At 41.3% G+C, this 12146-nt stretch overlaps 1 protein-coding gene across 1 annotated transcript; it reads left to right on the forward strand.

Annotated features, from left to right (window-relative positions):
• The first annotated feature begins 8216 nt into the window (after positions 1–8216).
• On the forward strand, positions 8217–10475 carry LOC120637013. Its single transcript, XM_039908595.1, has one exon. It carries the CDS (start codon positions 8217–8219, stop codon positions 10473–10475), a length of 2259 nt encoding a protein of 752 aa, XP_039764529.1.
• The last annotated feature ends 1671 nt before the right edge of the window (positions 10476–12146 follow it).

A 12146-nucleotide genomic window follows, 5' to 3' on the forward strand; every position in this document is an offset into this window, starting at 1 on the left:
GCTAGGTACTATGCGCGTATACGCTACGCAACGCGTACCTTCTTCTTCTTCTTCTTCTGTTCCCGGGGCCTTTTCCGCACTTGGTTAGTCTGGGACCGTCCGTTGTACGTATGGCCACTGATGCGGCTCCCCGCTGGATCACTCCAGCCAGCCGAGCTCGCCCCAAAAGCTTAGCAGGCCGCCCAGGTCGCCGAGTGCTTCATGGAGTGTTGCTGAGGAGCCAAGGTGTGCTGCGCGTTGTTCTGCTACTCCGTTGCATTGGAGCATTACGTGTATCGGTGTTTCTTCCGTCTCCATGCATGCTCTGCAGAGAGGGCTGTCAGTTATACCTAAAATGGAAAGGTGTTTGTGTGCGACGCGTACCTAATAAGGCGACTGGAGACACATGATTTAAATTTTGCATGTGATGTTAGGGTTGTTTCTGATTTATTTCAGTGAAAACAATGGCAGTGGTTTACTCAGCAAACTATTTGTTTTCGGTTTCACAGATAAGTCTCAGAGACAATAAAAAATAAAGTTGGTGCTCGCGCCTATAAATTCATTAATAATCTGTGATAATGTAGAGAAATACTGACATTTGTTTGACGTTGTCACTTATACGTCATTATAAATTCTCTTTGCCAGATGGTTTTTGTTACAAAATTTCGCATATCATTTCGTTGCTACAACACCTTACGTCTCTGCACCTCTTTTAAAACTCTTCAATACAAGGTTTTAATTGCTGCCCTGCCGTGTAAATTTAACACGCCGCACCACGTAAGCAATAAAATAAAAAACTAATTCCGCACATATAAAATTAAGTACAGTTCTGTGCGTAAAATATAATATACCTGTATTTACAGGCTGGCTCCTTAGATGAAGTAGCTCAGCTTCAAATGATTTGCATTTAGATGAGCTCTGCTATTGACGTACGTGGGGATCTGTTCTCCGGGCGCGGGATTACGTACAAGCGGAAACAATATTAAATACATACTAGGTGTAATTTCATTTTATACAGATCTGTGGCCCTAGAATATTATTTTTAGAGGAATGTAGCTACATAATACCTATGTCTAGCAGTGAATGTTCATCGGTTTATGATAGGTAACGGCGACACAAGTTGTAAAATTTTGTTTATTCTTATTGTAATCATCATCGTCTTAGCCGCAGAACGTCCACTTCCACCTAAGGTTAGAACCAGAAAGATAAGACCTGGCTTATTTTTCTAATCCCTGAATGAATGAATATACTTTAATGCACGTGCACACCACAAAAAGTACATAAAAAAGAAAAGTTTAACAAAACAACGTATACAATTTGGCGGCCTTATCGCTTCACAGCGATTTCTTCCAGGCAACCAATGGCGAAGATACAAAATACAGAAAATTGTTAGATGGTGCATATATACAAATATCCATAAAATAAATATTTCATTACTTAAACAAATATAAATAAAACAATATTAGTAGCTAAAGACAAATAAATAAATAAGTAACTACCATTATAAATATAATAAATAAAAAAAATTACTTTAAAAAATAGAATAAATTAATAAATATGAAACAAAATAAATAAATGAAATAATTATCCTCACACATAAATAATAAAAAATGAAAAAAGAGAAGAAGGGAGCAGTGGTTCATCCCTTAAAGCTGTAATATTTTTAAATATGGTTAATGTCTGGTGTTTTTCTATTTCGTCTGGTGGGAGGTTTCGGGGGTGGCTAGTCTCCGCCCTACTGGTATGCTTTTTATAAATTTTACAAAGCCTATCCTTGAGTTTTGTATAGCTCGGGATTTTTTTTATTTTATATCATCTGCCCGCTTAGTGCATCTCTGTGCATACCCTGCTATTAGCCCTTAACTTGTAGTCGAATAAACAAAGTCAAAGTCAAAAATATCTTTATTCAAGTAGGCCCACAGGTGGCACTTTTGATGCGTACATAAGAACCACACGGTAGTGAGATGATGGCGATAACCACATTCGCAAACTTAAAACCAAAGCTACGAGGGTTCCAAACGCGTCCTGGTCTAAGAAGAAGTTCACAACAAACTTAGCCGGGTGTTTTTTTTTGTTATCACCATCTCACAACGTCATTTTAAATTATTAGAAGAGCAACCTGGTTAGAGCAATAATTTACACCCAAGCTTTTTTATCGTTTACGTAGTCCTTTCTACTATAATAGGACTTTTCTATAATAAACAAAAGCGTAGTCCGATCGGCGAGAGCGGTAACGTAGCGTGTAAACAACAGGCGTTAATATCAGATGTCTTATTAATGTAATAGCGGTCAGTAATGAACGCAACGCCGCGGAATGTACGGCGCTGCGGTGTGCGGTTACGGCGGTAACTGGGTATAGCAATAAATACATACACTACTACTCGTTGTATGCACTCCTAGTAACCGAGAAGCACTGATAGCTTAGTGGTTAACGCCCCGGCCTTCCTTTCGGTGGGGACCGTGCTCGATCCCCAGCTTAAACTTCATCATACCACCTCCCTTGGCGACCGACCTGGCGCAACGGTGAGCACTATGAATTTTAGCAGGGGTTTCGATTCCCGGTCGAGGCAATATGGGAATTTATAATTTCCGAATATTCTCTGGTCTGGTCTGGTGGGAGGCTTTGGCTGAAGCTAGTTACCACCCTTACGACAAAGTCGTGCCGCTAAGCGATTTTGTGTTCCGGTGAACTACCAGTTTATGACTACCATACTCCCAAAAAGTTAGCCCGCTAGCATTTTAGACTAAAGCGTCACTTAAGGGCTAACTTGTAGAGGTATAAAAAATTAAAAAAAAACCAACCCATTACCGGCCCAATACAGAACACAGGTCTCCTCCCACAATGAGAAGGGTTTAAGGCCGTAATCCACCACGCTGGCCCAGTGCGGATTGGTGGACTGCGACGTTCTTACAAAATTTCCATAATTCAAAATTGCGTTATTGTTGTAAAATAATTATTTTCCGATGAATTTGAAATGTCATTGGATTTAATATTATGTTGTTGAATTGTTGTATCAGATGTAAGGTGAGTCGGAAGCCAGTAGCAAAACTAAGTGTTAGCCACAGTGTGATGATAAGTTGATATCTCGCGGTTTTTGCTCACTTCCTATGTTCAGTTTCAATTGTTTTTCCAGCTATCAAAAAGCCTACACTAGTATTGCGTCTCAAACTAAGGCCTCCAAGTATTGGGCTGTGAGGAAAATGGTTGAAATATTCTATGGACTTACGAGTATTTTGTGATCCTCACAAAGAGAAACAACAGGAATGCAGTTTTCACCACACCTCCTCTTCCCGTACGACGCGACTAAGGGAATATACCATGTACTGCGATCACCAACCAGTCTGCCACAGTCTGATCAATGTGTATTGATTAGCAGGCTTTGCTTTGCGGAATTCCATGATATATTATGAAAATTGAGATTAATTTGCTATACTCCGCGAAACGCACGGAAATCTCTGTGGAGTAATTTATAATCTCTTCAATCTGTAGTTTTCCGGCGATTTTCTGCGTACAAATTTCTTAGTATTATTTAATAATTTTCCCATACTAACTATCATCCGCTATTTTACATCGCCCGCTTTGGCTATAACCGCGGTTCTAGCATGAAATTTAATAGCGTATAGCCATCCTGAAGAATTCGCCTATCAAAACACATAAAATCCGAGTTCTAGATATTAGTTCTAGTAATAAAATATTATCTCCATTTGACCTCTTACGTTAAAGTCTTTCGATACTCATTCAAATCGCATACTTAGGGTACAGCAGAAGAGTGTTAATAAAGTAGCAATATAACCGACGAATGAAAAAAAGTAAAACGGGCCAGAATCCAATATATCGCGAACGAACCGTAGACTAAATAAAAAGTATAGACGGTAAACGTGTATCATTTCAATAGGTAGCAGAAGTCTCAGGAAAGCAAAATTCAATGACCGTATCTGAAAAAGATAATCACTGGAAAAAATAACGGTTAATAAAAGCATCATGGGGAAAATCCGTTCCCCTATCAATATCCGTTAAATAATGAAACTTTTGATAACTTTAACTAGACACTAGGCAGATTTTGATTTGGCAAAACCAGTAATTACATAGAATTAACTTAAAACGTATAATAACAATCTTATTATAGACGAAACACTGCCGATTAATTTACAATAGAAGAAATTTTAAAAGCATTGAGCAGAGCAGAAAGACAGTAATTGGTGAAGAAAAGAATAGGTACATAGTTATTAAAAACAGCAAGCAAGAAAAAATAATAGTTAAGGATAAGTATAAAGGTACATAATAGGTATTATTTAAAAGATGCAGTTTAAATTTTCTTTAAGGAGCTAAAAACAAGTCCTCGTCAAAAAAATCATCGTTGTATAGTCTCACAGCACGAAAAACGTAACAGATGCATGTGTATTTTGTATAGAAAAATGGCGGTGAAAACAAATTTATTAAATTAATCTGCATTTTAAAAAATGTGCTTTGTTTCTTATTTAATTAATTAATTGTTTTCGAGAAATTATTAATATTATTTAATTTATATTTGATTAACAGCCAATGTTAATGACATTGTGTGCATTTTTTCTGTTATTATAACAGGGTACTTATATTTATTATATTAATAAGTACCCTTGTTGAAGATTCACGATACCTAAATTGATTAAGTAAATTAACAAATACTTTTGCGAGACCTTGTATCAAATAGTTGATAAGGTAGATATATTGGTTATTTGTATGAAAAATATAAGTTAGTTGCGAGACCTAATCTCCGATAAGTCTATTTAGAGTATATTTTATTAGTAATAAATATAGACGATTTATAGCTGTAAAATTAAACATAAGATTTATTTAAATTAAGCGGTCGATGCTTCCCCGTCACCAACCATACTGAAGCTGACCAATTTGTAAACAACCGCTTCACTCTTTATGTATCACTATCTCTGTCTACTAATATTGCTATCTCTTTTACCTGTATTTGCATCCTTGTCTCATACTCTAATAAAGATACCGATATGCGCGCGCTTCTGTGAGCATAAAACCCCGCCTCACGCGGTCAAATCACGCACTTCACTCGCTGACTCTGAAGCGAACGCATCTCCGGTAAAACGACTACACCTTGTTGTTTTATTTCACTACTGTGGATTGGACTCGTCTACGATCCTCCTTAGTGCATGGTCATTCGAGCCGGATCCAAGAAACCGGCAAAATAAGAAAAGGAGACGAGCTCAAGTCAATGAACATTTCTGCGAAGCAAGACTGAAAGGAATCAACCTATCGCTGCGGAACGGGTTCCGCGGGCTTGGAAGATCGTTCAAGTCAGGCTGCAGACCGAAGTCAACGTACAAGAAGTCTGTCTAGCAACGGAAAAGGCATCAACCCTTCGCTGCGGGTGCATTGAGGCGAAGCTCTGCATAGCTGCCGAAGACCGCGAAGCCTGTGGGGAAGATCGTTTCTCGCGCTACAGACACAAGAAGTCCCACCTACAACGCATTGGCAAAAAGGAATCCACCATCGCTGCGGGTGCATTGAAGCGAAGCTCTGGAGTAGCTGCTGAAGACCGCGAGGCTGTTGGGAAGATCGTTTTGCCGCGCTGCAGAGAAGACCTACAAGAAGTCTTACCTTCAACATACGAAGAGGAATCCACCATCGCTGCGGGTGCATTGAGGCGAAGCTCTGCATAGCTGCCGAAGACCGCGAGGCCTGTTGGGAAGATCGCTTCGCAACGTAGAAGAGAAGACTCAAAGCGGTTTACCGCGCCTCATCTGTTCACCACCTAACGGTGTCAAACGGTGAACAGTGAGTTAACGCCTAACGGCGGGAGCAGTATACCAGACGGTACTGCCAGCTTGCCTTAACGGGCAGTAAGTCTGTAACAGTCTGATCGCGCCGGTACGGTTCGCGTGGGATAGCGCCCTCCTGGAAGGCACGCACGACGGTATCGGGCGTTCCCCCCGGTACCCGAGCGCGCGATTCTCACGCGTTACCCTCTGTCGGGCGATTCCTCACCACCCTACCTTTATTTCCATCCCTGTCAGAGTGTGTTCTTCCTTTGGGACCCTCTGCCAGGACTGATAGGGCGTTAGGGCTGTTAGGGTCAAGAAGACTGAAGACCTGCGCCAAGATGAGTACCATCGAAACGCGAAGCAAGAAGTCACAACCAAAGGAAAAGGAAGTCGGAAGCGACGAATCGGGAGATTCATCTAGAACAGGCGAAACGTCAGGTACAGAGCGAACCACCTGTACAGAACAAACAACTAGCACCAATCAAACTACGACCACAACAGACTCAAGCAGCACAGCGAAAAACACACCACAAGACGTGCAAAGAAAAGCGACGGGATCACGGACATCGCAGAGCAAACGTGCAGAACTAGAAGCCCGTTTAGAACTCCAGCACAGAGAAAAAGAACAGGCGGACGCCGCAGCTGCACTCGCTCGTACTAAATTGGAGCTATTGCAACTAGCAGAGAACTCCGACCAAGAACCGGACGATGAAAACGACCTAGTCAACGATTGGATAGACAAAACTCCGCCGCCACAAGATACCGAATTTAACCGCAGTATGAACATCCTATCAAACCTAGTACCAAAGGCAGTTCAACAAACCAACAGTAGTCACGAACACAGAACGGATACCGCACCAAAGAAACCACCAATATATATTAACGATCTGTACCTATTTGACGGAGATCCCATCAACTGGATACCATTCATCAGCCACTACAAGGACACGGCATAATTTTTTAGTGACATCGAAAACACCGCTCGCATCAGGAAGTCCCTCAAAGGACTTGCAAGACAAACAGTAAAATCTCTTCTATACACCAGCACGAACCCAGAAATAATATTAACAGAATTAGAAAGAAGATTCGGACAACCTTCATATATAATAAAAAGCGAAATCGCAGAACTCGACAAATTGCCCAAAATGACTGAAGACATTAAGGGCATAGGCACATTTGCTAGCGCAGTATTTAACAGCGTAAATACAATAAAACAATTAGACCGAAAGGAATATCTTTACTCTACCGATATATCAGATAGAATCGTGGGAAAAATGAGCACCATAGTAAGATTTCGATGGCAAGAATACAAATGCCACCGGACAAAGGAACCCGTACTCAGTGTGCTGTCTGAGTTTTTAAATATGATATCGGATCAATTTGATGAGCCCGGTTTACGTCTCGAACAGAAGGTTAAAATAGAAAATAACAAATCACGACCAATAAGAAGAGCCAGAGTTAATACGGCAAATCACGAATCAACCTACGAAAGTGACGAAGATTCAAACTACGACAGCGAGTTCGAAGAAGAAATGAGAATCGTCCTTACCGCCTCGGCAATAGAAGAAGAAAGATGTCCCCTATGCGAACAATCACACGATATTATCAAATGCGACAAATTCACAAAGGAACCCACCAAAGAACGTTGGGAAATAGTCAAAAGACTAAAGTTGTGTTTCAAATGTCTCAAAACGAATCACAGACACTTTCAATGCAAAACTCAACCTTGTGGCAAGGATGGTTGCATCAGAAAGCATCATGAGCTACTGCATCAAGAAAGATTAAAACCAGACTCTAATAAGATAGTTTCAGTAAATCACATAGGCACTTCAAAAGCCTACTTAAAAATAGTACCTGTAGAGCTGTGCGGACCAAATGGCACTGAGACCGTCATGGCCTTACTAGATGAGGGGTCAACAGTCACTCTGCTGGTAGACAAAGTCGCCCACCACATAGGAGCCTCCGGACCTGCAAAGAGCCTAGTTATCGAAGGCATAAGCGGTCATCAAATGAAAACGGAAGAATCAAGACATATTAAAATTCGTATCAAAGGTTTATTCTCAAGGACATATGAAGATCTTCAGGCACATACAATCGGACAACTCAACCTTATAGCACAATCCGTAAAGAAAGAAGACATAGAAGATTGCCCCCATCTTAAAGATATAGAAGATCAGCTGATATACGATGGAACGCCACCATCACTGTTAATAGGCCAAGACAACTGGCACTTAATAGTTACAAGAGACTTGAAGACTGGTAGCGCATCAAAGCCCGTGGCATCCCTAACCAGCCTAGGATGGATACTTCACGGCTTGAAGACTGAAACCTCAAAACCCGTCCTCTTCATAAATCACATTCATGAAAAAGAAACTGAAGACATAGATAAACTAATTAAAAACCATTTCAGTCTCGACTCGTTGGGAATAACAGAAAGAAAACCACTAAAAGATCCCTAACAACGAGCCATGGCAATTTTAGAAAAAACAACTCATAGATTGCCCGAAGGAAGATTCGAATGCGGATTACTATGGAAATCCGACGATGAAACTATGCCACAAAATAGAAACAGTGCCTTACGCCGCCTACAAGGCATAGAAAGAAAACTAAATAAAAATGAAGACTTCAAATTAAAATATACTCACCAAATACAAAATCTAATATCCAATGGATATGCCGAACTAGCCACCACAAAACCCACCTCGCCAAGAACCTGGTACCTGCCACATTTCGCAGTAATACATCCACAAAAGGAAAAATTAAGAGTCGTGTTCGACGCCGCCGAACGCACAAATGGCAAAAGTCTAATCGATGCCTTACTATCCGGTCCTGATTTACTACAATCCCTCTTCGGCGTGCTGATAAGGTTCCGCCAAGGCCCGGTAGCCGTCGCAGCCGACATCAAGGAAATGTTTCTCAGAATCGTAATACGAGAAGAAGACAGAGACAGCTTACGATTCCTCTGGAAAGAGAACGAAACAGACGCAGAACCTAAAGAATACAGAATGAAGTCGCTAATATTCGGAGCAACGTCATCACCCTGTTCAGCTATATACGTTAAGAATCGAAATGCTCAAGACTTCCAAGAAAAATATCCCGAGGCTGTGAATGCCATTCAACGTTGTCATTATATGGACGACTATTTACAAAGCTTCCCAACAGTCGAAGAAGCAAAAAGAACAAGTAAAGAAGTGGACCTCATACACAAAAGTGGAGGTTTCGAACTAAGAGGATGGACATCGAATTATCCATCCACTATTAACACAATGGAAATCAACCATCCCGACCACATTAATTTGGGAGACCACGATAAATATGGGAAGACATTGGGCATGATATGGCAAACCAACAACGACGCATTACGATTTACTGTCAGCCTTCGCAACACGCCCGATGACGTCACTAAAGAAACGAGACCACCAACTAAACGCGAAGTCGCAAGCGCTGTCATGTCAGTATTCGACCCGCTAGGTTTAGCCACTCCAGTTTTAATACAAGGAAAAACACTTATACAGCAACTATGGCGCACCGGAATAAATTGGGACGACCACATATCCGACACGCTTAGAGACCATTGGTCAAAATGGCTCAACAACCTAGCATGTCTAAAGAATCTCAACGTTCCACGATGTACAGATTCCTGTAACGAGGGGGAACTACATACCTTCGTAGACGCCAGTGAAACCATCTATGCCGCTGCAACATACTGGAAAACTACTATGAACAACCAGGTCAGCATAAAACTAATAGCAGCAAAAGCCAAGGTGGCCCCACTCAAACCTACCTCTATACCACGATTAGAATTACAAGCCGCAGTGCTTGGCCGCCGTCTAGCAAACAGCATTCACCAAGAAATGGACACCAATATTAAGAAGAAGTATTACTGGTCAGACTCTCGAACGGTATTAGCATGGATCAAATCCGACCCACTCACGTTCAAAACCTTCGTCGCACACAGACTAGCTGAAATAGAAGAACTCTCAAAAACATCAGAATGGAGATACGTACCCACTAAACAAAACGTAGCTGACGACGCAACTAGATCGGCACCCCGAAATTTCGACAGCAACCATCGATGGTTCAACGGTCCAGAATTCCTAAAACTTGACTGCAACGAATGGCCTCAAGATCACAGTGATCGCTCACTACAAGTTACGGGCGAAGAAAAAACACAGACAGTAGCCACGGCGCGTCTCGTTCAACCACCTATACCAGACGTCAGTCGTTTCTCATCATGGACACGTTACCTACGAGCCTCAGCACGCTTCATACAAAGCGTCGAAGTTTTTAAAACATTACTAAATAAACCCGACAAAGTCACCGCCACTAAACGAATCGTCAAGGATAAAGCCTGGAAACCGTATAAAAAACAGATGACTCAACAAACACCCACGAATCAAGAACCAACTATAAAAACCGTGAACAAACTAATACCATTATCAAGAAAATACATCAAGCAAGCTGAAACAATGTTGATACAACGAATTCAAAATGACAGTTTTAAGAATGAAATTCAAAACCTTAAAGATCACAAGAAGTTCGCCAAAGGATCCCGCCTAAGAAGACTCACCGCCGTTATAGAAGATGATATAATGCATCTCGAAACTCGCCTATCCGCTGCCAACAACATAGCGATTTCCTACAAAAAAACCCATAATACTCGATGGAAAACACCCGATTACACGACTAATCGTGAACCATTACCATCAAGAATACAATCACGGTAATCACAACACGATTATGAACGAGATTCGACAGAAATACTATGTGATATCCCTTCGAAACACCGTCAAAAGTATAGCAAGAGAATGCCAATGGTGTAGAATACACAAAGCCGTTCCTATCACAACACCTTTGGGAGACTTACCGGTGGAACGCCTGCAACACAAACAATACCCGTTCACCTGCACTGCTGTAGATTATTTCGGACCAATAACCATAAAAATTGGCAGAAAAACAGATAAACGCTGGGTGGCTTTATATACATGCCTCACAACGCGAGCAGTTCATCTGGAGATTGCTACATCCTTGTCAGCAGATAACATGATACTCACACTGCGAAGAATGATAGCACGTCGAGGGACACCTAAAACGATGTTTAGCGACAATGGAACAAATTTCATCGGAGCAAATAAAGAAATCAAGACAGCGTTTGAAAAAATGATAGATAAATCCAAAGAAAAAGGAATTCAATGGAAATTCATACCTCCAGGAGCTCCACACATGGGAGGAGCATGGGAGAGACTAGTGCGATCAGTTAAAACCGCACTAACCGCAACCCTTAATACACGACATCCTCAAGAAGAAATATTACATACATTACTTCTAGAAGCAGAACACCTCATAAATTCAAGACCTATAACAGAGGTATCCCTAGATCCAGATGACCAAGAAGGTTTAACTCCAAACCACTTTCTGATTGGAAGATCAAGCGGGCACCTTCGCATGGGAGATTTCACGGACGACGAACTCATCGGCCCCCCAACATGGAAAACATTACAACGCCTCACCGATCACTTCTGGAAACGCTGGCTCAATGAATATCTACCCACGATAACACCGCGATACAACAACAATCAAAATGGATTCATTAACCCAACCATCGGCGACATTGTGACAATCGATAATTCTCTTCCCCGAGGCACCTGGCCAAGAGGTGAAATCATCAAAACCTACCCCGGACCAGACGGAAAAACACGTATAGTAGACGTGCGCACTACCGCCGGAATACTAAAGCGACCGGTTTCCCGCCTAGTGAAAATCGCGCAATCTTCTTCCTCAACATGAAGTGCTCCAGATGTCATCTTCGCGGGGAGGGGAGACTGTTGAAGATTCACGATACCTAAATTGATTAAGTAAATTAACAAATACTTTTGCGAGACCTTGTATCAAATAGTTGATAAGGTAGATATATTGGTTATTTGTATGAAAAATATAAGTTAGTTGCGAGACCTAATCTCCGATAAGTCTATTTAGAGTATATTTTATTAGTAATAAATATAGACGATTTATAGCTGTAAAATTAAACATAAGATTTATTTAAATTAAGCGGTCGATGCTTCCCCGTCACCAACCATACTGAAGCTGACCAATTTGTAAACAACCGCTTCACTCTTTATGTATCACTATCTCTGTCTACTAATATTGCTATCTCTTTTACCTGTATTTGCATCCTTGTCTCATACTCTAATAAAGATACCGATATGCGCGCGCTTCTGTGAGCATAAAACCCCGCCTCACGCGGTCAAATCACGCACTTCACTCGCTGACTCTGAAGCGAACGCATCTCCGGTAAAACGACTACACCTTGTTGTTTTATTTCACTACTGTGGATTGGACTCTTCTACGATCCTCCACAACCCTGTTATAATAACAGGGTACTTATATTATACCACTGA

The sequence above is a fragment of the Pararge aegeria genome, chromosome 3 (assembly GCF_905163445.1).
Source record: "Pararge aegeria chromosome 3, ilParAegt1.1, whole genome shotgun sequence".
NCBI classification, from domain to species: Eukaryota; Metazoa; Arthropoda; class Insecta; order Lepidoptera; family Nymphalidae; genus Pararge; species Pararge aegeria.

Coding starts and splice junctions, on each gene's coding strand:
- LOC120637013 (XM_039908595.1), top strand. CDS start 8,217: ATGGCAATTTTAGAAAAAACAACTCATAGATTGCCCGAAGGAAGATTC.